This window comes from Pelmatolapia mariae, linkage group LG22 (genome assembly GCF_036321145.2).
Source record: "Pelmatolapia mariae isolate MD_Pm_ZW linkage group LG22, Pm_UMD_F_2, whole genome shotgun sequence".
In the NCBI taxonomy this organism is placed as follows: Eukaryota; Metazoa; Chordata; class Actinopteri; order Cichliformes; family Cichlidae; genus Pelmatolapia; species Pelmatolapia mariae.
In genome coordinates, this window is record NC_086245.2 from 5,120,068 (window position 1) to 5,145,786 (window position 25,719).

Below are 25,719 nucleotides of genomic sequence, written 5' to 3' on the forward strand. Positions count from 1 at the left end.
AAAACAGCATTGTTGTTGTTCGGCTTTTCATTTTGCCATTTGTTGATTCACTTGAAGAGCAAGTAACGTAATATGGGTCAAGTGATCAGTTTGATATCAATCTTTCGTGATAAACCGTCATATTTACATTATTTGTACAGTACGAATGATTTGCTTTGGTACCTGGTCAAACTTCAGTTCTCCTCTGTCTGCCTGGCTCCGTTTCTCTCAGCGCACTCGCAGGCAGCAGCTGCCCCGCTCCCTCGCTCAGTCGCTTAGTGCCTGAGCTCGGATCATACCAATATTAGGGGGGGTTTACGCACAGTCGTAAATTCCCACAGTGTGCACTACGTGCTTCGAATATTGTGTGTAGTTTTTTGTTTTATACAGTTGTCAGCCAGGCATCTAACTATGAAAAAATTACACTCCAAAAGACCCCGGGCTTCTGAAAAAACAACCCGGGCTTAAGCCCAGTAAGCCACCCCCCGCTCCGCCCCTGCTCCAGGGTAGAACAGAGTTTTGTGTATGAGACGCTTGCTCAGAAGATGGATCTCCGGTTAGTTCCCCTTCCAGCAGTGTCTGCTTTGAATGGAACACGGCTAGTCAATGTTACCCATCGCACCCTGGAGATTCAGCTGACTCTTTCTGGCAATCATGTCTAAAAAATCAGTCTGTTTTTGCTAAATTCCACTCTCTCTTTTTTTTTCTACACTAGACAGAAGCTCAGACAACAAAGTTCTTTTAATTTTCCGGAGTAGTTACGGCTTCAGTGCCTGATATTAGTGCTGACAAACTTTTGTTTGTTTTTGCTTTAAAGATTTATCTTCTGATATCATGTGCTTAATAGTCACATCTCTAATAGTCATTTACAAGGTAATTGTATATATGATTTCTGCAAAGTTCCCAGCAATTCCATTATCAAAAGTAACTTGCTATTCTGCCCATTGGTGTAACAAACAGGATAGTTGACAGTGCATCATCTGACCTCAGAGTTCAAATATCACCTCCTCAAAATACCTGAAATCACACCAAGAATAACAACAGAGCTTACCATAATAGAAAAACTCCAGTACTTTATTCTATCTCTATATAAACCTTCATACAAGACATGTCAAGTGAACCAGCTTTGTTTTTATTACACAATGCTGCAACAGCACTTTGTGATTATTGCAAGTGCAAATGTCTAGTGGCTCTTGACTGATATTTACTATAATTTTCAAAACATAGTGGCTGTATTAATCCTTTTACGTGAATTTCACGAGTTGTGTTCTTTTCTTTGGTTTGGACTGTCAAAAATAATATCCCCCCATGGACAAAACTGAAAATTATTTAAACAAAAACAACAACAGAGAAAAACGAATAATTGAAGTCTAAATCATGTTTGTGTGATGATGGTTAGAAAGTGTATTCAATATAACTGAAACACACATAAGTATAACCACAGTTATGAAAAGTTGGAAGGTCCTGCAATGATATGAATGTTTCTATGAAATGTGAAAAAAAGTCTAAAAGTCTAAAAGTCTAAAGTCACGGGGAGTCACACGAGCAGATTGTGTCTTGCAACCCACGAGGAAGTTAAAAAAAAGGGAAAAAACACTCTGGAATACATAAAAAAAATCAACAAAAACAGAAAGATGTTTAGTTTGTGTGTATGTTTTTTTTTCTTAATTGTATTGATCTTTTTTTAAGTGATTTATATCTTTGTTATAAACAAAGTTGAAAAAGAGGTTTGGATTCAGCCTGAAATACATAAAGCACAATTATAATTAAAAAGCCCGACGTTTTTTTTTTTTTAAATTTCACTGTGCAAGCTGGATGATGAAACAGGCTGATGCTTTGGCACATCCAAGTGTATTGCACTCTTCATTCTAAAGACAATAAAACAAGCAAATCCTAACATTGTTTAAGCAGCATGTGTGAATTCAGAAACCACTTAAAAATCACGTTTTTAACATATAAGGCTCCACATGGACAGACCTAGCTTAAATATCAGAGCTTTGGGGACCTTATCACTGAAGCGGGCCTTTCAGGTCCTCTACCCAGAGTCTCCTAACTATCATTCACTCTAATTTTCAAACCAAAGGTGTGTTTGAGCCTCCCTCACCCTCTCAGGCCCATGTTTGTTTTAAACAACAGATGACTGCTTATAGGTTAGTCTTCCCTCAATCTTTTTTCCTTTCTTTTGGGCCATAGTTTACAACTGTTTACAGACTGTTTACATTACAAGTATATATGTTGGAATGAGTGCCTGATTATGTGACTGTTTATGTCTCTAGGTCTATGTTTGTACAGTTTTAATGTGTTCAAACTGTGAAGCACTTTGTAACTCTGTGCCTTGAAAAAAAGCTATACAAAGTTATTTTTATTATTATTAATTATAATAATAATAGTGATGGTGATAATAATGATCATAATAGTAAATTTTTCCACTAGCACACGCAGGACAATGAAAATAAGAAATACCCCTTAGTTCAGTGTTTCACCTTGATAGTTGTGAATCATGCACAGACCATTAAGTCCAGTAACACAAAGACATCCAGAGTGGAGTCTAGACTAGCCAACCAACAGCTTAATGCAGTCTCAAGACACTTACTATGAATTTATAACGTAGGTTTGCTTTACATATCAATACATATACAATACTTACTGATTCCTAACTTAATGTTAAACAGTGTTGAAACAACAAGTCTAAGAAGACCTTCTGTAATTACTGAGTTGTTAAGGTGTATTTAAAGACTACCAAAAACTCCTATTTTTCTCAACTTATTGCTGTTAATTCACATAACTCTCGTGTTTTGTATAATACCATAAATTCTGTACTGAATGCAGAGGATCATGTTCTTTTGCAGTCTTCTGAGGTTATGTGTAATAAGTTTCTTAATTTCTTTGTGGATAAGGTTGCCAGTTTGAGACCCTCCACTTTTGTGCATGTTGCCTGTTTAAACTTGCTTATTGCTTTCCAACCAATTGTTCTACCTGAACAGGAGAAGCTTGTGTTAACTGCTAAACCGTGTGGTTCTCCGAATGATGTTGCTCATCCCCGTTTTCTAAAAAAGGTGTTTCCTACTGTTGGACCACATATTCTGAACCTAATTAATACCATACTCTTGTCAGGTCAAGTACCAAGCGAGTTTAAGCATGCAGTTATTCATCCCCTACTTAAGAAGCCAGGCTCAGATATTTCAGTTATGTCAAACTTTAGCCCCATCTCTAAACTTCCTTTTCTGAGTAAGAAATGAATGATATTCTGGTAGCGACGGACTGTGGTGAACATGTAGTGCTTATACTACTAGATATGACTGCTGCATTCGACACAGTGGATCACGACCTGCTGATCTCTCGATTACAGCATTGTGTGGGCATTTCTGGCTTGGCACTCCTGTGGATAAAATCATATCTCTCAAACAGGAGCTTCTGTGTTAAGTTGGGTTCGTCATCGTCCTCTGTGGCCCCTCTGCCATGGGGTGTACCACAGGGATCTATTCTTGGGCCATTACTGTTTTGGTTGTATCTCCTCCTCACCTGAAGAGCTCGATTACCAATCTTGGGTAAAAAAATCGACTCTGCACTTACTTTTGATGGCCACGTGAATGGGGTGGTGAAATCATCATTCTGTCAACTCAGGCGTCTGTCGAAGGTTAAACCTTTTCTTTCAAGGCGTGATTTGGAGACTGTTATCCATGCCTTTATAACCTCATGCTTGGATTATTGCAACTCCCTTTTAATAGGGGTTGGACTGGGCACTCTGACACGCCTGCAACTAGTACAGAATGCTGCGGCACGGTTTTTATCTGGTAGAAGGAAATTTGAGCACATTACTCCGGTTCTGGCCTCCCTGCACTGGCTTCCAATTGAATTTAGGATTCATTTTAAAGTTCTTTTATTGGTTTTTAAATCCTTAAATGGTCTGGCACCTGCATATTTGTCTGATTTGCTGAAGCCCTATGTCCCCACTCGTTCACTCCAGTCAGCTGTTGCTCTCAGTCCCCAAATCATGGCTGAAACTGAGAGGAGACCGAGCGTTCTCTATCGTGGCTCCAAAGCTTGGGAATAATCTTCCTCTTCACATTAGGCAATCGACATCAGTGCTGGTTTTTAAATCCAGGTTGAAAACGCATTTTTATTCGCTGGCTTTTGACTCAGTGGTTAAATGACTTGTTTTTACTTATATTTTATTGTTTTTGCTATGTTTATTATTTTATCGTATTTATTATTCTTATTGTATCTCTTATATTTCTATTGTTCAACACTTTGGTCAGCCTTGTGTGTTTTTAAAGTGCTATATAAATAAACTATGATGATGATGATATTTACAAATACCGGTTGCCTGTGGTGTTCCAGTTGTATTCTTCTTTAAGGGGATTTTGTTAAATTAATGATACAATCAGATAACACATCAGGATTACTTAAAGAGCCGAATGATTGGAAGTGCAACAAGACAACAGAAGTAAAGTTTCACTGATGGAAATTTTTCACATATACACAGAAACAATTCATCCATTTTCTTAACTTCTCATAAAAGGGTCTATGAGGGCTTGTAGAATGGTTTGATTATGACTATTGTCAAGAGATTTATTCTTAGACACTTCTTCAGCTGAGAAATCAGAGAGGAGAAACACACACTGCAGTTATTTACTTGCAAGCAAGGGCAGTCACAGAGCACTCGCACGAGAGTGAGAGCTCCGGGACACGTGCTCTGCCACTGCCCTGGTCTTTATTTATACACAGAAAAGTAATACAACAGTGAATACATTTGTTCAGTGGAATGTTGATACGTGAGCGTATGTGAGTGTGTGTGTGTGTGTGTGTGTGTGTGTGTGTGAAGCGGCTCCTTTTCACAGTACAGTAAAACTGCTTGTTCAGCTCTATCGCTGTGAGAAAGAACTGATAAGATAGAGACAGAACAAGTCTTAAAGATGAACAATAGTCTAAGTCATCAAAAGGTTATTATGCAGTATTCTATCATATCTAAACTTATATCATTAAAAGCTTATACTGACTACTAAGTACAATTTTCTAATGACAACTATCATCTAGAGAACTAAAGGAGAAAAATCTTTTGAGAGAAATATATTTAGTAGAGCTGGAAAATCAATGCCAAGGTGCACTGAAGCTTTTCTTGCAGCACATAGTAAACCAACACCTTACTGAGGTACAGTGGGCATTTACTGTAGATTTTTTGAAGCATTAAAATCCATCCTACCTTTTAAAGGAATCTATTTTTAATATGGTCTGCCTATTGTAATACATAATCAAATACATAATTGGATACATACTTGAAATACGTTATCTGTTTTATGAACAGATTTTTTTTCTTTAACCTTCAGTTATAGTAGGCGCTCTGTCAATATCCACTTGGATTCAATTCAGTTCAGTTTTATTTGTATGGCACCAACAGTTTCCCCACGGTGCTTTATATTGCATGGTAAAGACCCCACAATAATACAGAAAAACCCCAACAATCAGATGACCTCAATGGTGTCCTTGGCAGCAGTGGGAAGGAAAAACTGCCTTTTAACAGGAAAACACCTCCAGCAGAACCATCTGCTCTGACCAGGTTGGGGTGAGGGGAGGTAAACAAGACAAAGAGATGTTGTGGAGGAGGGCAAGAGATGAATAATAAAAATGAATAATGCAGACACATACATATATTACATCTGATGAACCCCGGAGAGTCCTGTGATTGTCTATGTGTTCTCTGGATTCAGAGTTCCGACCTGGTGTCAGGAGCTGTAAGATCCAGAACATACTGTTAGTCAACTGATCTTGAGCTGGATTCTGTCTATAAAAATAACTGGTACAGTACAAAAGCACATTATATTAGAAGTAAATAGTTTTCCTTTTTTAAGGGTTTTTATACTTGGCTCTAAATTCATTTTAAGCAGCTGGTGACTGGACATCCACCTTGAAGGCAGTCACCTGCATGTGTTAACTGACTAACAGATTTCTCACCTTCATTTCTTAATTCAGTTTTCCTCCAGTTGGTTCTGATCACTGATTTATTCAGTCTGGTGATGATGTCATCCTCACTATCAGAGAGCTGGAACACACAGTCGTATCTACACCAGTCTTCAGGTGTGACTGATGAAATGTTCAGGTCAACTCTCATCTGGAAGGTCCCATCATGATTGGATAGGATCTCTTTGTGGTCCACATACTCATGGATCGCCTCTCCATCTTTCCTCCAGAACATCACGGCTCTGTTAGGATAGAAACCTGTTGCGTGGCAGCTGACTGGAGACGAGGGAGTCTTCTGGAGGAGAGACACTGAGGGAGGAACTGGACAAAGATGTATTTTAAATAATGAAATTATTTAATTATAATTAAAATATATATTTTTCAGATATATTTTCCTGTGGAAAATTAAAAAAGAATGTTAGTTTACCTTTTCTATTCAGAAAATGTTTTGCATAGTTCAAAGGTATCTTCATCCCATCAGGGCACATATTTTTTAAAAAGTACTTCAGTAAACTATTTTTGGCGATGTTTCCATTCCACTTTTGTTTGGTGATTTCAGCCTCCACATTTGAAGTGATCCATGTCCCAGTCTCAAGGTCAAAGGCAATGAAGTCTTCTCCATTATATCCAAATAGATTAAAACCATTAATCTTTTCGGTCTCATCGTCCCATTCACAGCCCAAAATCTGCTGGATAAGGTGGGCACCTGAAGGAGAAACAAGGTTGAACTAAACCAGAATGAGATTCAGGATCCCTCCTATTATAAGTGCTATTATAGCTTTCTTTTTTTCTTTTTTCTTTTGCCTGTCCCGTTTGGCTCTTTTGCCATCAGAATTATTGTCTAAAGGCGAAGAAAGATGCCCAACGGATTTACTTTACCAAATGGACCATCCCAGCCTTGCCGTAATGGTCTATTTGATTCACCTTTTATTGTTTATTTTATTTTCATTTGCTGAATACGGGACAGACTTGACTGGGAGAGAGAAAGAGGGAAAGAAAAACAGCTGAGAAGAGGGACGGGAGAAAAGGGCAAAAAACAAAAACCAACAGAATAAGTAGACAAAAAAATACATATATCGATCACCTGGATCACCTGTTGAGAAAGAAAAAAGAAAACAAGTAGAAGAAAACGAGAGTAATAGAATAAAGAACATCACGATGATATATGAGAATATGACAGTAAATACTAAATATTAAACATTGTTGTGCAGCACGTAAGATCGACAGCGCACAGTGTGCTTTGAGGTAGGAGCCAAAAAGGGTGTAGTTTGTGTGTGTGATCACCTGTGTGTACACCTGTGAGCATGAACGCGCTTGTTTTTAAAAGGTTCCTTCATGTAATGATCTGCTAGAGGGTGTGGGGGGCCACAGCCCCGTCCTCCAGGGCATGAAGCAGGCATGGAGGAGATCAAAACTCCAGACATCCAGAGGCCCCCAGAACACAAGAGACCAAGGAAGACCAACAGAGGGGCAGCCGCGCCACTATCCCAGAAAGAACTGAGGAGAGTCCCAGATGAGGGGGTCACTCAGCAGCCGCGGAGCAGAAGCCAGGGGGGGTTGCAGTGACGTGCCCGTGAGCGCCGCCGGCAGCCAGCTGTGCCTGAGTGACCGAGCCCCAGGCTGAGAGGCCGAGGGCACCCCATCCCCGAAGTGGCCCGAGCGAGCCCCATGCTCCAGGCCCTGATAAGCAGCCACCAAGGAGTGAGCAAGTGTGTACCTGGACGCCCATCCCCCGACACAAAGAACCACCAACGCACCGATGTCTGGGGGCGTCTGCCACTGGTAGGGGAAGTGGTGGGGGGAGATAGGCCTCCAAACCTTGGAGGGCCTGAGATGTCCCCAGAGAGGTGGCGTCTGATACCCAACCTGACATATAGACACAGACATACAGGCACACACACATCCATTCCCACCCTCATGCTCTCATAAGCAATTACTTTTATATTTTTTATACTATTATATCTTTCAAAGTTCTTCTCAACCTCTTCAATAAATGTACCCAGATATTGTCAAGTAAATAATAAAAATAACGTACCTTCAATTTCATTTGAGTGCTGCTTGAAAATTCTAGTTTCATCAATCAAGATCTGCTGATAATTCATGCAGTTCTTAGAGTATGTTTCCCATTCCCGAGGATCATCTTTTATGAACTCTCTTACCCAATCTTGTTGGGGTTCTAATGTTTTCATGTTTATGTTGTAGGAACCCATCATGACATCATCAATAGTTACCAGTGCTAAGTAATCAGGGGTATTCGGGAATTCAGAAGATATCATGAAATAAAACTTCCAGGAGTGTTTTGCTGTAAGAGAAACAGAATTTGTTAATTTTTTTCACTGGTTGTCATGTCAGCAAGTGAGAATGAGTTTGGCTCTGTTTCTACTTGCAGAGTGGTATTTAACTAGTCTGTATTTAGTTGTTGGTCCCCAGTTTTGTTTATTCAGTTGATTAGGTAGACCTTTAAGCTGACACATCTTTATCACACACTTTTGCTCCATGTTTTTCTCTTTAGGCTAATTTTAATTTCTAATTTTGTTGATAACAATAGTCGCGTTAAGCAAATTAGAAATTAACATATATCTTGATTGTTGATCGTGATCTTACCTGAAGATGCAGCATGACATAGGAAAAGGAGTATCGTTAGCTCCTTCATCATGTTTAGACAGCTGGATTCACACTGAACAACTGAGAGAAGTGTGAGATGGTTTTACAGGTTTGTTCAGTCTAAAAATGTTTCCTGGTTTCCTGGAGTCTTTTGAATGGCTCAACGTCAACTGACACCCTGCAGACTAACATGGACTTTGCTCCGACTAATACTATTTCAGTTTAACTGGTTCAGTAATGAAATAAAATAGGCTTCTTTGTTATGTTCAAAACTTTTTTTTTACATTTTTACTTTGATCCATTTGTTGCTGCTTGTATTGTGCAAAGTTTAAAATAAAGTAAATCATGCAAAACATAAACTGAAACTTTAAAGACGTGCACCTTAGCCATGACTGAGCCAACAAATATGTTGGTGTTCGCAAATAATTTCTATATAAAGCTTCATATAGGTACACAAATATTGTGGGTTTATTTTGGCTATAGTATATTGTTCTGTGTGTTCTGTTCACCTCTGCTTTTCTGCTGCCTAACTCCACAGCATACCTGGTTATGTTAAAGGCTGAGCATTTTTGAAAAAGTAAAAGGAACTTTTTAATTTTTTTAACGTTAACATTTTCAGCTACAAAGGAGTTTACCAGACAATTAATACAGTTTATTATGCACTTTGAATTATCAAGACTTGTGGTGGAGCCTCAGTGGGTTTCCAGTAGTGTACTAAGATAAAGATGTGTAAAAGAAAACCTCCTTTTAAACGTCTTTTAATCTCTAGCTGTCATCTGTAGCCGTTTCCCTTGTTTAAAAAAATTACTAAACCTGTTTCATCAGTTCCTGCTTCTATGCTCCACATGAATAACAAGAAAATGTTTCCAAATTCCTTTTTGTTAACCCAGGTGTTGGCTTATTTGTTGCCAACACTTGTTGCCAAGTGTTGGTAACAAATTAGCGTCTGACTTCCTTGTAAGTTTCTTAAAGATCTGCAGAGTAAACAGGAAGCGCTTGGCACAGTTCAAAAGTTCCATATGTAATGGAAATGCGGTTTTAACACACGAGATAACAAACAATTCATCCAGACAGCTTGCAAAGTAAGAAAACTGAAACTCCTAGAATTTTTTTTTACAGAAAATTGTATCAAGGTGCACAGACTGTATAAACAATTTCACAGTAAGGTACATAATTACAATGAATTGCAATTAAACTATGTAACAATAGGCATAATGTAATTTTTCACATAGAAATCAACTTTAAATATAATATCTTTATTGATTATGTATTTTTGTAAATAAAAATGTATTTACAAGAGGCAAAAAATGATAGTAATGAAGTAAACAAAAAAAATATTGTACTTATTTCTAAAATGTTATCTTAATAGTCCCATAACTGAGTTAAGAAGGTCTTTCATGCAGCCTTAGTGAGTTTGTGACAGCTTCAAAAGTTCTTTATTAATTTACTCCTCCCCAAAATATGTGGGTGGTGTTCAGTAAGGAGTGTTCTTATTCAAACTTTGTATTCTGCATTGATGGCCCACAGGTTTTACCTAAAATGTCTTTTCAGATGTTGTCAAATGATGTTTTCAGCAATTATCAGAGTTTTTCAGTGTCTCTTAATATGTAACATATGTAAATTGTTGTTAATAAAAGAACAGATTAAGATGAGCATTTTTGATAACTTCTGCCAAAAGCTTGTAAAACGTGTTGTTGTTGTTGTCTACTGTGGAAAGATGTTGAAAAAATCAAACTGCACAGAAGAGGCTGAAGCTGGTTAATATACTCTGAATGAAGAAGTCGTCCTAACTTAGTTATCTTAAAGCTTTACTTAGTTTTTTGAAGCAACAAGTTTGCATAATTTTTAAGTTCTGGGAACTAATTAAATTTACAGTTTCAGTTGTGCTTGTGCTAATGAGCTATACTTAAAGCACTTTCTTATTACAATCTGCATGCACCCATTCAAACACAAAACTAAATAACACATTATTCTGTGCCTTTTAGCATTTTAGAACACACACACACACACACACACACACACACACCTGTCCCTCAGGGGTTCAGTATCTTACCCAAGAACATAGGATGCAGACTGCAGAAGGAAGGGATCAAACCACCAACCTTCTGATTTTGGGATTGGACTGATACTCTACCTCAGCTTCTCCATTTTTTTGTATGCATTCCTGTTTCCAAAATTTTGAGTTAGTCAGTCAAAAAGATTTTGTTTGTTTGCTAATGACAGAAACAGGTTTCAGTGTGTTTTACAGTTGAAGTATATATTATTATTTTTTTTATTTAACAATAAAAGCCAAAACAAACAAACTTGATTGTAAATAATAGACAGTAAATAAACACTGATGTGTCCAAACTGTACAATCAATTGTGACTCAAGCACACACACAAATGTACATATCTGTTTATTTATTTGCACTGTATTTTTTTTATTAGAATTTTATTTTCAACTTTTGTATTTCTGTGAATAGTTAGATTGCTTTCTTTGCTTTCCATGCTTTTCTTTGCACTGAATGAGACAGCATGTAATTGCACTGTGCTTTTGACATAATGACAATGAAGGAGTCTGATTCTAAGCTCTTGATGTCACCGTATGTCCGGGAGCTGTGTTTGCTTATGTGGTCTCTGGATTCAGTCTCTCAGAGAGCTCAGAGATGGTGTCAGGTGCTGTAAGATCCATAACACATTGTAAGTCCACTGATCATTGATTGGATTTTATTTATAAAAAAAAGCAATAGCAATTGCAATATAAATAAAATGTTTATTTTCCCTACATGCTATACTTACACAAGTTGGTGCTTTTGCCTGAAACAAAATGGAAAAACAGATAATTTCAGTTCTTACATTTTTAAATATAAAAGTCTTCCTTTCTATACTAAACCATGATCTATGTAGCAAACTAAATCTTGTTTCTCAAAGAGAGAATAAAGAGAATAACTGTGCGTGGTACTGCTGCTGGTTTTTTTTAATTATCTTCAGTTTTGCACAGTGGTAAAAAACACCAGCTCAACTCTTTAACTGCTTACCTTTCTTTCTTTTGTAACCAGCAAATCCAACACCAACAGTGACGATGACAACAAGAACAACCATGGCAGTGATGATAGGAATGGATCTGTCTAAAATACAAATAAACCAACAAACATCTGCAGATGAAGCAATTTATAAGAAAACATTTTCCTCTAAACCAAAAACTGGCGTGAGGTAATAAATATAAAGTGGGATAGACCAGGGATTGGTTGTCACAATTCTTACTTTCGCATGAATTGCTGATCATTGAAACATCTTTCAATATCCATTCCTTTATCAAATCTAAGAATAAAGTGTTGGCTCAAAATGGGTATCAAGGAACAAGCAATGTGACAATCAACCCTGTTATTACAACTGAAATGAAGCACAACCATCTCACAGTACTGTTTTTCTCACCTTCATCATTTCCAGTTTCATCTTTGTCCCAGTTGGTTCTGGTGATTGATTCATTCAGTCTCGTGACAACATCGTCCTCAAAACCAGAGAGCTGAAACACACAGTCATACCTTCTCCAGTCTTCAGGTCCGATTGATGAAATATCCAGTTCAACACTCATCTGGAAGGTCCCATCGTGGTTAGGGAGGATCTCTTTGTGGTCCACATCCTCATGTATCTCCTCTCCATCTTTCCTCCAGAACATCATGGCTCTGCCAGGATAGAAACCTGTAGCGTGGCAGCTGACTGGAGAGGAGGAAGTCTTCTGTAGGAGAGACACTGAAGGAGGAACTGGAGAGACATTCTATGTTACAGCAACCGTTTTAGTGTCACATCCCATTGTTTGAGCTACTTGTAACTGAGTTGTACTGAAAACCTTAGAAAATGGTAATGATTATGTGGCAATGTTAAACATGTCTATTTGCATGTTATAATGACAGTAATCAGACATCAAAGTATTTTCTGTAATTATGTCATCATACACAAATGAAGCAACATTTTCATTTAATCAACTTTTTATTAACCCTAACATTTTTTTTGAAAATAAAATTCAGTATTCAAAGATTGATTGCACTTAAAAAACAGTAAAAAAAAAAAAAAGAGTAAATGACAGTACTTTACATATTTTATTCATTAAAATATGTAAAGTATTATAAGATGTATTTTTTAAAAGGTTCTGGCCTCTTTCTCTCTCTCTGTCTCTCTCTCCACACACACAAACACACACACATATATATATGTGTGTAGTGTGACTGTACCTTTTCTATGCACAAAACTTTCAGCATAATTCATGTACATGCTGGACCATGCCGGGAAAGTAGTTGCGAATACGTTCTTCCAAAACCCCTTATTGGTATGTGCGTTCCATATTTGTTTTGTGATTTCAGCTTGTGGGTTTGAAGAGATCCATGTCTCTGTTTCTATGTCCAGTGCAATGAAGTCTTCTCCATTATAACCAAACTGTTTAATCCCAGTGACCTTTGCAGTCTCATCATCCCACTCATAACCAGTCAACTCCTGGATTATGTGAACACCTGAGAAAGAGACAGAGAGACTGAACTATTATTCAGGGTCCAACACAATTTAAAGTAACTGATATTACACTTATAGTACATATTTTCATAACAGTAACTTATCATAGCCTAATGATCATCTCCCAATCCCAATTTCCAGACTATGTAGCAATCATAGCACTGTCACAAATGTGACAAGACTGCAAATAGTCAAGTAAATTGGACTCCACAGCCATGCTAGCAGTTGCACCCTGTTGTTACGCTAATATCAAGATGCTCATGTTAACATGTTTATGATTAGCTGACAATGCTCACAACATCACCTGAAAACTTGTTTTATTTGGTCTTATACACTATTGTTATCAGCTATATTTAACACTACAATACAGTATGGAAATTTAAGCAGTTTTGTACATTTTAAAAGATTTGGACAGAAGAATGTTTCTTTTCTTTTTTCAGGTCATAGGTATGCTTACAGGGAGCTATTATGCTTCCTCACTGCTCTTTGCATGTAGCACAGTAAGACTAAAAGTGCAAGTAATATATAACATTTTGCAACTTTGCCCTTTAGGATTGCAATGCAAGCTGAGGTGTGAACACGTGGTACTGTTGTTTTAGTGGTTTTATTCTCTTTGCACTAGTCATCCTTAGAATTGTTCTATCTAAAAAAATAAATAAATAAAAAAATCAAACAAAAAAAGGAATACAAGTAAACGTACCACAGAAACATGTAATTATTAACATACCTTTAGTTTGGTTTGTGTGCTGCTTGAAACTGGCAGTTGCAACTTCTAACATCTGCTGATAAAATATGATCATCTGACCATGCTCTGTGCATAGCTGGAGATCCTCTTTCTTCACTTCTTTTGCCCAGTCCTGTCTGGGTTCAGGTTTATTCATGTTGCTGTCATAGTAAGCAATCATAACATCCTCAACATTTACCGCTGCCAAATATTCGGGAACATTTGGGACTCCAGACGATATCATAAAATACATCTTAAAGGAGTTTATTGCTGTGGGACAAATAGAATTTAAGCCATTTAAACATCATTCAGAGTTGTGTCAAGTTGAAATGTCCTGACATTATACTCAGTATATTGTGAATTAAACATATTAAACCCTCTTGTACTGAATTCAGTATTATAACAAGCACTAAGCATACCTTTTGGTTAATGTCACAGTTGCCACATTATTACTGTTTACACATCATCTAATTTATGATTAGCTTTAAAAACCTCCAGCGTAATAGTTTAAGCAAATTCCAAACTAATATACTTGTTAAAATGGATCACGATCTTACCTGCAGATGTAGCATGGCAGAGGAGGAGGAGAACCATAAGTTTCTTCATCATGTTTAGAGAGCTGGCACAGAACTGAACAAGTGGGAGAAGAGTTAGAGAGTTTTACGTGTCTGTTCAGCCCAAAGACGTTTCCTGGTTGAGATTACATTCTGAGTATCTGAGGCATGTTCAACTTCAAATTCCCTACAGCTCTTGTTTTAACAAACACTACTTCAATTTGACTGCTGTATAGAGTTATTTTGGGTTGTGTGTTCAATAGGGACCTTTTCACAATTCAAGTGTATGCTCAGGGTATTTTTCTTTGAAGATGTTTACCTTTGCTTGTCTGCAGTTAAAAGCCAAAGAAGATCATTCATCTATCCAAGAATTCTCTTCTGCTTATCCAATCCAAATCACATCATTTACACAGAATGTGACACACTGGACTTACTCAATTTGACACCTGCAGAAGTCTTACTAATGACAAAAAGTAGAATATCTTTAATTAACAAACCCCATGATAAACTGTGAAATACAAATTGGTATACAAAAGAAAACAAATACTTGACGCAGTTTACCTACTTTTATTCAGTTTATAATTCCAGAATGAATGGGAAACAAACAAAATAACAATTAAAACTTAAATGATTATTTGTGTCCCACAGCTTTACTTGATAAACAGGTGGCTAGATAGAGGAATAGAGAGAGAAAAAAACCTGATTGACCCGATTGGTTGGATTCACATTCATAACAACAAGATGTCTGAAATGATTACAGATTTTGGCGAGACATTTAGATCTAACTTCCTTCTAAGTTTCATGTAGGTCTGAAAACATTGATGTGGTTGAGCAACATGTGAATAGTTGGAGCCACCTGGTGGATAAATAATGCAACTGTATTGTTAAGGTTCTCATCGCTGCATCCCAACTGAAGGTGGTTCACATGATCAATGTTATAATAATTTTCTTTAATAGTGAAAACATTCTCCCAGTAGTCGTTTTTAACATGCATTTTTATTATAAGCACTATTAGCATGTAGTCTGAAAGTTGAATTTTTACACCAAGGTAACACGAGTACCACTTTTGTCAGGATGCTAAGAGAATACCAGTTAACTAGTCAGGTGCCTTCTGGCTCTAATGTGTTATAGCTGTATGACATAACTGTTCTTTAGACCATAACACACTGCTCATGTTGACTGTGTGCTTGTTTTAATTGTTTTTCTGTGTGTATGTGTATGTTTGTTTATTGGTTTGCCTTTCAGTCCATTTTCCATGCAGAAATAGTCCCACTGTTAACTGATATAACTAGTATTTGACTGCTATTCTAATATTCTTTTTATCATTTTAACACTTCCCTTTAATTTTATTTTTAGTTAATATAGATAATGTGTCACAAATGGATATAAATCTCTCTGAAATGTGTTAGGTTTTATATTTTATTGGCTTGTATGGTTTCAGAGGTTTTTGATAACCCATAGGTGTCCCATACTAGCAAACTAGTGTCATTGTACCATCTTTGGGACAAATAAACCAAGCAAACCTTTATATCTGTTATTTCAGCTGGTTAAAACCCTGGTATAACACATTGTCTAAACCAAAGCAGTTTATATAATATATTCTCAGTTTCACCTGCAGAAAAATAATGTTGCTTCAACTTAAGATTAGATGAGATTAGATCAGTTTAAAAGCATTTCAGAAACAAAATAATTATTTCATTTTAGCTTAAAAACATGTTTAACAGCTTGAGCAGCATAGCCCTCCGGTCAAGTCTAGTCTGAGGCCTTTATGTACGGCACTTGCATGTTGTCCCTGCGTCTGACTGTATTCTCTCTGAGTACTCCTGCTTCCTCAGCAGTCCAAATACATGTGTGGGTTAAGGTTAATTAGTCATTCTAAGTTGGCTGCAGGTGTGAGTGAGAATCTCTCTTAGCCCTGTGACAGACATAAACGTACAGAACAAGCTCTAAAAAATAATAACATGGATAATGGTGTTTCACGAGGTAAACTGTAGGTTTTATTGTTAAATGGTATTTATGCATTTCAGGTCATTCTACAGAGAAATGTGAAAATGATATAATCAATAGTATAAATAATTAATTTCTTCTGGGAGTAATTAAGTAATTCTTATCAATTCCCATCCCTAGGTAGGAACATAATACATCTAGCACAGATTCTTTAATACCAACCCGGGATTGTAGACGATAAAGGAGATCAGATAGTGTTAATGGATAGTGATAAGTTGGTATTTATAAAATAAATAAATTAAGTTGAATAACTGTAATTTTAAGTTTAGAAGGTGGTTAGTGTTTTTTTGCATAAAAGTAGATCCAGGTTTGTCTTTTCCAAAAAAAAGAACAAAACAAAAAACCCAGAATAACCACATACTGGATACAAAAATACAAAAATGACCAAAAAAAAAAAAAAATCAACAATTGCCTTTGCTCTTTTTATTATGTAGGTGAAGATGTCTGTATTTGTCCATAATGTCCTGTGTTTGTCTATGCGGTCTCTGAATTCAGTCTTGTAGAGAGATCATAGGCGTTGTCTCGAGCTGTAGGGTGCAAAACAAACTGTTAGTCCTACTAATCTTGAACTGGCTTAGTATCAATGAAAATCAGAGTGACAATGAAAAACACTTTACTTACATTGTTCAGTATTTGTTTCTGAAATAATAGGAAAAATATAACAAATATTTAAGAATGCCAGAGACATTCAGCTTTGCAGTCTGTATCAGAGCATCAGCTCAGCTGAATCTCTCACCTTTCTTCTTCTTGTAAACAGCAGCAAAAACAGCAGCAACGAGGACGAGAGCAACAGAAACAACCACTGCAGCAGTGATGGTGATCATCATGTCCGAGGGTCCCTCTGATCAGTCAGAAATCATGTAGTTTAAATGTAAATCACATATTGGTGAGGAGAAGGCAGCATAATTTCTATGTCAAGATCTACTGATGTGATCATATATGTAACACTATACAACACTCAGATACCATGACATGTTGCAGTTAAGCAGAGCAGGCACACTAAAATTAGGTGGCTGACTTTTTAACCCTTTGACAGGAGTTCTGTGTATTCAGCTCCTCAATTATAAGGCCAGAAATAAAAACCAAGGGTTTTATTATTTAGAAACACTCGCATTTTGAAATGTAAGTTCCAGTATCTTGTCAGGATTATGGTCGAAACAGTTTTCTCTTAAGAATATTAATAACAGCCATTTACACTCACATTCACACCTATGGGCAAGTTAGAATCATCACTGAACCTGACCCACTAACTGCATGTCTTTAGACTGTAACACCCAGATAAGGAGAAGGAGAAGTAAATGGATGAATGGATGGATGTTAGCAGCACCAACACTGGGCATATTTTAAATCAAAGAGACACAGTTATTATATACAAGTACTGATTTTTTTCCTCCAACTCTAACAGGATCTCCATGAGTTATTCCTACAGTAGCAGCTATTCTGCCTGAGATCAAACAAAAACAGGACAAAACACTGGATTACAGACAATCCACAGTAACAGGAAACAAAATGAATTAAATTTGCTTTTCTCACCATTTGTATTTTTTCCTCCCCTGTTGGTTCTGATCACTGTTTTGTCCAGTTTGGTGATGACATGTTCACCATTGGAGAGCTGAAACACACAGTCATATCTTCTCCAGTCTTCAGGTTTGACTGATGAAACATTCAGATCAATATTCATCTGGAAGGTCTCATCATCGTTGGGGAGGACCTCTCCAGGATCCACACCTTCATGGATCTCTTCTCCATCTTTACTCCAAAACATTATGACTCTGTTAGGATAGAAACCTGTAGCGTGGCAGCTCACCGGAGAGGAGGGAGTCTTCTGGAGGAGAGACACTGAGGGAAGAACTGGAGAGACAGATGGAGGCAATGCAGGCAGAGGGAAGGAAGAAATAGCAATTAGAAAATACACCAGATAAGGATACAAAGAAAAACAAAGAAGAAATTCAATAGGAGGAAATGTACAGTGTATGTGTTAGATATAAAACATTATAGTACCAGCGGAAAATAATTGTGACTGATTTTCTGTGTAGGTTTTCAGGCTTCCAAGTTATGGTAGTCTATGAAGCTTGTAAAGAAAGCAACTGGACTTTAATTTTCTTGTAGACGTTTCAGCTCTCATCCGAGAAACCAAATGGTGGAGATGTCTTGATGCATGCTCAATCATCCAGGTAAAGTAATCCCCAAAAGTTTGTCTGTTCATCTGGACGTAGCCTTTTCAGTGGGAGAAATGTTTTGTCACTCATCCAAGTGACCTTCACAGTCTCAGCTGACTGCAGGCTTCCCCAACCTTAAAAATAAAAAGTACATTTGCATAATGACTGAAACTAGCACCACTGAATAACAATGGACCGTGAGGTCAGTTTCATGATCATTAATATGCAAATTGTCATGACCATGGGGCAAATAGTGGAGAGTCCCAGGTATCTAAACCCTGTCCCTTAAGACGGTCATTGACCCACTATTGATTATGTGCTTCGTCACTTGACCCAAAGTGTGAAAAAATAGGCATGGGCATAGTCATTATTACCAGAGGTTTCAGATGAAAAAAGGGGGTGGCTCAATGTTTTCTACAGTCAATGGGGTGGCTTATGACACCAACTGTCTGTCATCTACAATGTAGTTTGGAGATCCAGTCCCAGGTGCCTCAACCCCTACTCACATCTTGCGTCATGTGGCCTCAATAGGTCACATGATAGGTTGAGGAAAGGCGTTTATTGCATAAAAGCAAAAATGTGAATGGTGGCTTGGGCTACTCCAACACAAGTCAATAACTTGGTTAGTGATTTTACACTGTTAAGACACTGAAAATCTGCTGAAAAAAAAACAAGCAAAAAGAAAACAACACAGTAAGGAAACTACTGAAGCAACCAACATAAGCATCAGTAACAGTAAATAATAAATATTGAATGCTTGTTTTAGTCAATAATGCCTTTCTTGTCCTTACATAACCCCCACCTTTTTTCACAACTTGGGTCATGTGATGATTAATAGTGGGTCAACCCCCACTAAGGTTTAAATACTAATACCATTTCACTTTAGAACTAAAGGAGCTGTTTGGATGAGAGGGGAAACGTCTTCCCCTAGCTTAACCCTAGAACACTATTGCTGGGTGATTTTCACCCGAGAAAACACATTTACATGATTTCTCTCTCCTGCAGCTGTTAGTGTGTCGAGGAGATTGTGCCTTCACCAGGGAAGTCTCAAATGTCCCAGGAATGGGTGTATCAAAGACCAGCTTTCCAGCGTCATTTTTTGTTCTTGAATTCCAGATTTTTCTGTAATTTTGGAGCATCATTTTAGCATCCCCCCATGATACTTTTTTTTTCCATTTTGTTAGACATGGCACAGTTGAAAGTAAAAGCTGACCACTCTGATTTGTCATGTGTTTGATATATTTTGATGACAAAATATAAAATATTGTTGGTCATATTATATCGGGTAAAAATCACCCGGCATTAGTGATTGTGTTACTATTTATAGCGATAGTGTTCTAGGGTTAGAGAAGTCCAGTCGCTTTCTTTACATGCCCCATAGACAACTGTGACTATAATTAAAGCAAACATCTGAAAATCAAAACAAAATTGAATTTAAAACAGAACAAGCTATTCAAGCCAAAGAGTTTTAGTTTATTTAGTTTTGGAAGACTCATTTGCCCCCAAGCTTCATCTTCCTGGCTGATGTCTTTAGATGTTGCTTCAATATGTCCAAATAATTTTCTTTTCTCAGGATGCCATCTACTTTGTGAAGTGCATGAGTTACTTTTGCAGCAAAACAGCTCCACAACATGATGCTACCACCCCTATACTTCACAGTTGGCATGGTGTTCTGATGCTTCAAAGCTTCCCCCTTTTTCCTCCAAATATACAGTTTATCATTGGCCAATAGTGCAAATTTTGTTTCGTCAGACCACAGGACATGTCTCAAGAAATTAAAATTTTTGTCTCCCTGTGCTGGGTTGATTCACACTTTTCACACCAAAAATCGTTCCTCTCTGGTACTCAGAATCTGTCTTCTTCCCAAGCAGTATGATGATTGTGCGTTCCCATATTTTTTAATACTTGCATATTATTGTCTGATTGGATGAACGTGGGACCTTCAGGCATCTGGAAATTGCACCTAAGGATGAGTCACACTTGTGGAGGTTGACAGTTCTTTTCTTGATGTCTTGGTTGATTTCTCTTGATTTTCACACGATGTCAAAGAAAGAGGCTCTGTGTTTGGGGTGTGCCTTTATTTTCATCCACAGGTGTGTCACCAATTAACTCAAATGGACTCAAACAATCAGAAGCTTCTTAAACTCAGTAATGAAGTAATGTAATGAAGCTTATGCGTAAATTCAAGAAGGAAGGTAGTCATCTATTTGCTTCCTGTGTGTTAGTGACTAATATAATCTTTACATAACTTCCACTTTCCTGCACTGTGAAGCTAATTGTGACATGGTGGGTCTAAACCAATGATTTTTCTCCAGGCCTTCGTCAGGCCAATCAGTCTTCACTCCTCGTACTTTAAATCTCAGTGCACATCTGTCAGTCTCCCGTACAGACAGCTTGGTGCAATCTACCTCCTCCCCATCTCTGTCTCTCTCTCATCACTCAGGCTCCATTCAAGCCTCCATCTTCATCTCTAGGCAAGGTAAGGCAAGTTTATTTATATAGCACAATTCAACAGCAAGGTGTATCTACCACTAGTATCTAGATTGGCTGTCGATTATACCTTACTCAGGGTTGCTAGTAGGGTGCGTCACCTAGGGGGCAGCAGGGTAGAAATTCAGATTGAGGTAGCTAGTTGCTAGGTGAATTCCCAACACCATTTGTTTAAACTAGTTTCTATTGTGGTACCTATAGTGGTAATACTCCTAGGATCAGAGACTCTGACCCCTTGAACGAGAGCCGATCCAGAGTTCTGTACAGAGATAACTGGGATCTGAAAACACATCACAGTATATTTTAACATTAGGTGTACCTCTTGTTTACGCTAAACTAAAATATTTTGCTGCCTTTAAATGGAATGAGCTACAAAAAAAATGTGAAACTGATTTCATTACAATATTTTAAAATGTTATATTATCTACAACTACCTTTGCACATGGTTTTCTTAATTTAGGAAAATGTATAATGTGTTCTTGTATTGTTTTTTTGTAAACAAAAATGATTAAATACAAAATTAATCCCAAAATGTTTTGTCATACAACTGTATTTCTTGGAAGACCATGCAACACAAAATAAACACTACTGCGTCCATGAAACCACATCAGGTTGTGTGACTCTACCTGTTCTCTGCAGGGAGCTGTTCCCATAGGACAAAGACTTCTTCATCCACTCTGGATAAATGTTAGTGAGGAAGTTTTCCTTGTATTTTGTTCTACCATTGTCATCATCCCATCTTTGTTTAGTAATGTTAGCGTCTGGTTTCAGTGCGATCCATGTCAGTCTCTTCAGATCAAACTCAACAAAGTCTTCTCCGTTATAACCGTACTTCGAAAATCCAGTCACCTCTCCAGTTTTTTCATCCCATTCACAGCCTTCTCTCTTCTGTAAAATATGGACACCTGAAGAGAGAAACAAAGAAAAGAGAGATAGCAATATATTATTTTAATATTGCACATTGTCATGGATGCACTGTGTCATGGATATGATGCATGGTAGGTAGGATGTGGACCCAAACGCACTCATGGGATAGTGAGGGGAGAGCACCCGTGGGATGCATGGTTGGAAAGTATAAATATTGGGGCAGAGGAAGTAAATGTAACACAAGAAACTGAGAATAACAGTTACCAAAATAAAACAGGAAGCCACAACTGATTAGGAAACGAGGGTTAAATTGACATAGAGGACTGAAGAACTAGAGAGGGGAACAAGGAAGGAGAAATGCAGACAACGCTGGGACACAAAGGTGAACTAAGCAGAAGCAACGTGTACATCACTAACCAGAACAGAAACTGAAATTAATATAATAAATTCACAAGAAACCACAGAAAAGAGTTCTAAACTTCAAATAAACTAAAGCAACCACGCAACAAAGTAAATATTAACTACAACAAGAATGAATCATGAGATACAAATGATAAACTAAATATACACAACGCCACAAAAGAGGTAAAAAGAATAAGTAATAAAATATGAATATGAAGGTGATGGAATTCTGCAACATGTAAAAGTAGGCTTGGCGTGTCAAGATTAAAAGAAAAACAAGAGATCGAAACTGACAACTGACAGAAACTGACGGCGCATTAAGCGAAACAAAACAGTCAGATAAGTCAAACTTTACTCAACTCATTCCTGCTTCCTCTACTTCCGTACCATTGATTCACTGATGTTGAATTCTCTCGCAGCTGCTCTATTCCCATGTTGTTGCAGTATATTAATGACTAACCTCGTACTGTGAAAGGATTATCTCACGTAGCACATCTTTATATACCAGCTAGTGCAACTTCAGTAACCCTACAAACATCACTGCTGTTTAGTTTTCTGTCTTAATTTATGTTGGAAGTGATAGCAGAGCTGTATGTTTTAATTTTTTCATAAATCTCTCAGTCAGAACATGGTATATCATGTTTAGGTGGAAACTAGCGAGCTAACTTCCTGTTAACTTCGAACTCCGTTAAATTTAATAAATTCTATTTTCATGGATGCCTGGATGTTAAACTTAATTGTTACACCTGGTAAAGCAGCAACACCGGGGCCGGCTATACGCTGGGGCAAGAGGGGGCAATGCCCCCTTAAACAAATGTCCTGCCCCCTTAAGTCCAACTTTTAAAAGTTGAGAAAGAAAATAATAGATTACCCACAAACTGAATATGGACAAGATTTATTATAGTAGCTGAAAAATCCGCTGGAAAAGGCACAAATGAGATGATATGTTTCAAGTCTCGTTCGCTCTATGCCTCCGTGCTCTGTTTTTGCGCAGGCTCACACAGCACTCAGCAGAGAACTCCCACTCTCCCCAGCTAAACATCCATGTGACGCATCTTGCCACTGCCTTCACGTTAGACTCAAGTTTATAAAGAACTCATGTCAAAGTATTGTGGTTAAGTTAAATCCAATTTATTAACCTACCTCTGAGATGAAGTGCAGCTGCGAAGAGCATACTTTCTCCCGTTTAGCTACGGCAGGCAATGATGTGGGTTTAACGTCTGTCTGTTAATTTGATTTTCCATGAAACCACGATAAACAGGTATTTATGTAGTTTTTTTTACTATGCCAACCCTTTTTAGTTTTGTAAGTATTGGCTATATTGAGAGGTCTTATTTTATTCTTACTTGATTTGGCAAGTTTATTTGAATTAGGCCATCCAATTAAGGTAAATGTTCTGTTTTAATTGTTAGAATCTGATGAGCAATATTTCATTTTATTTTTTGTTTTGTTTTTTTGCTTTTCTGTTTTCCCGAGGGATTGCCACCTTAACGCGGTCAGGGGGTTTACGTGCCTTAGTGACCATAAAAGCTAGACCAGCAGAAGCCTAGCCTTCAGGTGGGACACCCAAGTTGGTCAAGTCTTAGGGTAGAGGCCTGACAAAGTGCAGTCAGATGAAAAAATTACATTAATATGAAAAAAAAAAAAATACTATTAAGATCACCAATGAAAAGTCCTCTCTCAGTGTACTTTCAACAAAAAGGCAAATAACCAGACCACATGTACACTTAATAAAAGATATAAATGTTGAAACACTGATCCAACATTATCCTTTATTGATGGATCATTTGATCTTACACTTTTACCTGAATGTTGCTCCTTTGTTTGAAAAAAAACTTCCTTATAGCCATTATGAACCTGGCTGTCTCTGTACACAACACACACACACACACAACAGGAGTTACAAGGTTAATGGGCATCCAGCCAGTTAGCTAGTTAGTACCTTAGATTAAATATTGGCACATGCACATATGACAAAATAAGCAGCTTCTCTCATTCCATTTCAAACAGGACAGTGGTAACAACAGTAGGCTATGGACAATTTTAAGTTTTAGATTTTAAATAGGCTATATACATTTCAATGGGAGTAACAGGACAATGAAATGTCGCTGATTTTACTACAGAGCAGGACAGATTGTAGGGTAGCAAACATCGTCGGAAAACACGTTTTCAACACTGCAGGTTACCTGGGTGTAATATTTTTCAGCTAAAAAGAAACGTAATCTGGCTCCTACCTAACTATATAAAGAGTAACTAAGGGTTAAATGCAGCTAACATGTTCTGTTTTAAGCCAGGCACTCACACCTCCGCTCCGCTGCGTGTCAGCCACCAACGCTCTGGCAGAAAGGGCACTAGAGCCAGAACAGGGGAGAGGCAAGCTGGAACAAACGATTTCTTACTTTTTTTTGACAATATTTGCTGCTTGTGTGACACACTACTAAAAATATAAAAACCATACAGTACTTGGTTGAGACATAATATTTTAATAACAAAAGTATAGATACACCCCCCCCCCCAAAAAAAAAAAAAAAAATGGTTTGTTCCAGCTTGCCTCTCCCCTGTTCTGGCTTCAGCACCTCCAAAACTGGGCAAAAAAGGCCCCTGGACTAATTTAATAGTTGGCGCGTCATTTGAAGCTTTGTAAGATCTTGAAAGACGAGGAATAAGTATTAGGATTTAAGAGTGTAATAACGGACTAAAAAAAGATGGCAGCAATGCATGTACAAGGATGCCAGCTGCCGTTAAGCACCATAGAAGAAGAATAAGCAGTCTCCGGTATTGTAGCTGTGTCCAAATTTAGGGACTGCATCCTTGGGAGGCTGCATGTGTAGGCCTGTTACATCACAGCGATGCGACGAAGACTGTCCAAATTTGAAGACTCCCCGAAATGCGGCTGACAAATGCATCCTCCTTTTCCGCAGATTTGAAAGATTGGTCGGGTGTATTCTTCGTGGCCCAACCTATCCCAGAATTCATAGCGCGGCCCAGCAAATTCGCCATTGTTGGAAATTAGTTTTAATATTACTCTTTTTGGGTCGCAAAATAAACTTTTAAGATATTTTCAGGCGAGAAAGTAGCTGTGTAAACTTCAAATATCTGCTTGATTTATCAAATCATCACATATTTGCAAAACTGCTCCAACGTTTTCAGAGACGTCTGTTACCCACCAGCTCGATAGCTAGCGAGGGTTTAGGGCTCACTAGAGCCGGCGAGAACAGCGAACCCCTGGCACATCGTTTTCGGACCTCCGTGGTCCTTGGCTACTCAGGTTAAACATGATATATAAGTCACTGCATGACTTTTTAATTTTTGGGGAAAAAATTATTTCTCCCTATTTTGGGGGAGCTTTAGGGTCCCTAATAATATATCAATCATAAAATTTGACACCCTGCCCCCCCCCAAACAGATATTGGTTTGTTGCTTCAAGGCAACACTGTGCAACAAGGGTAGTAAAATGCCAAGTTATTCTATAATAAGTTGTATTAGTA

General features: G+C 37.7%; 2 protein-coding genes and 1 pseudogene across 2 annotated transcripts; all 3 read right to left on the reverse strand.

Annotated features, from left to right (window-relative positions):
- Positions 1–5,851: 5,851 nt before the first annotated feature.
- On the reverse strand, positions 5,852–8,147 carry LOC135932608 (major histocompatibility complex class I-related gene protein-like). The gene is made up of 3 exons (XM_065470087.1): positions 7,973–8,147; positions 6,365–6,643; positions 5,852–6,258 (listed from the first exon to the last, which is right to left on the reverse strand). The coding sequence occupies exons 1-3, from the start codon at positions 8,145–8,147 to the stop codon at positions 5,852–5,854; spliced, it is 861 nt and encodes a 286-aa protein (XP_065326159.1).
- A 2,993-nt stretch (positions 8,148–11,140) lies between these two features.
- On the reverse strand, positions 11,141–14,361 carry LOC135932609 (major histocompatibility complex class I-related gene protein-like). Its single transcript, XM_065470094.1, has 7 exons — positions 14,310–14,361; positions 13,834–14,022; positions 12,755–13,030; positions 11,946–12,287; positions 11,561–11,650; positions 11,322–11,339; positions 11,141–11,201 (listed from the first exon to the last, which is right to left on the reverse strand). The coding sequence occupies exons 1-7, from the start codon at positions 14,359–14,361 to the stop codon at positions 11,149–11,151; spliced, it is 1,020 nt and encodes a 339-aa protein (XP_065326166.1). The 3' UTR covers positions 11,141–11,148.
- A 1,325-nt stretch (positions 14,362–15,686) lies between these two features.
- LOC135932708 (major histocompatibility complex class I-related gene protein-like) overlaps positions 15,687–25,719 on the reverse strand; it is a 24,343-nt pseudogene continuing 14,310 nt past the window's right edge.

Coding starts and splice junctions, on each gene's coding strand:
- LOC135932608 (XM_065470087.1), bottom strand. CDS start 8,147: ATGGGTTCCTACAACATAAACATGAAAACATTAGAACCCCAACAAGAT. Junction 6,644..7,972: donor GCACTCAAATGAAATTGAAG/GTACGTTATTTT, acceptor TTTCTCCTTCAG/GTGCCCACCTTATCCAGCAG. Junction 6,259..6,364: donor ACATTTTCTGAATAGAAAAG/GTAAACTAACAT, acceptor ATCTTTGTCCAG/TTCCTCCCTCAGTGTCTCTC.
- LOC135932609 (XM_065470094.1), bottom strand. CDS start 14,361: ATGATGAAGAAACTTATGGTTCTCCTCCTCCTCTGCCATGCTACATCT. Junction 13,031..13,833: donor CCAGCTATGCACAGAGCATG/GTCAGATGATCA, acceptor TCTCTTTCTCAG/GTGTTCACATAATCCAGGAG. Junction 11,651..11,945: donor TGATGAAGGTGAGAAAAACA/GTACTGTGAGAT, acceptor TTTGTATTTTAG/ACAGATCCATTCCTATCATC.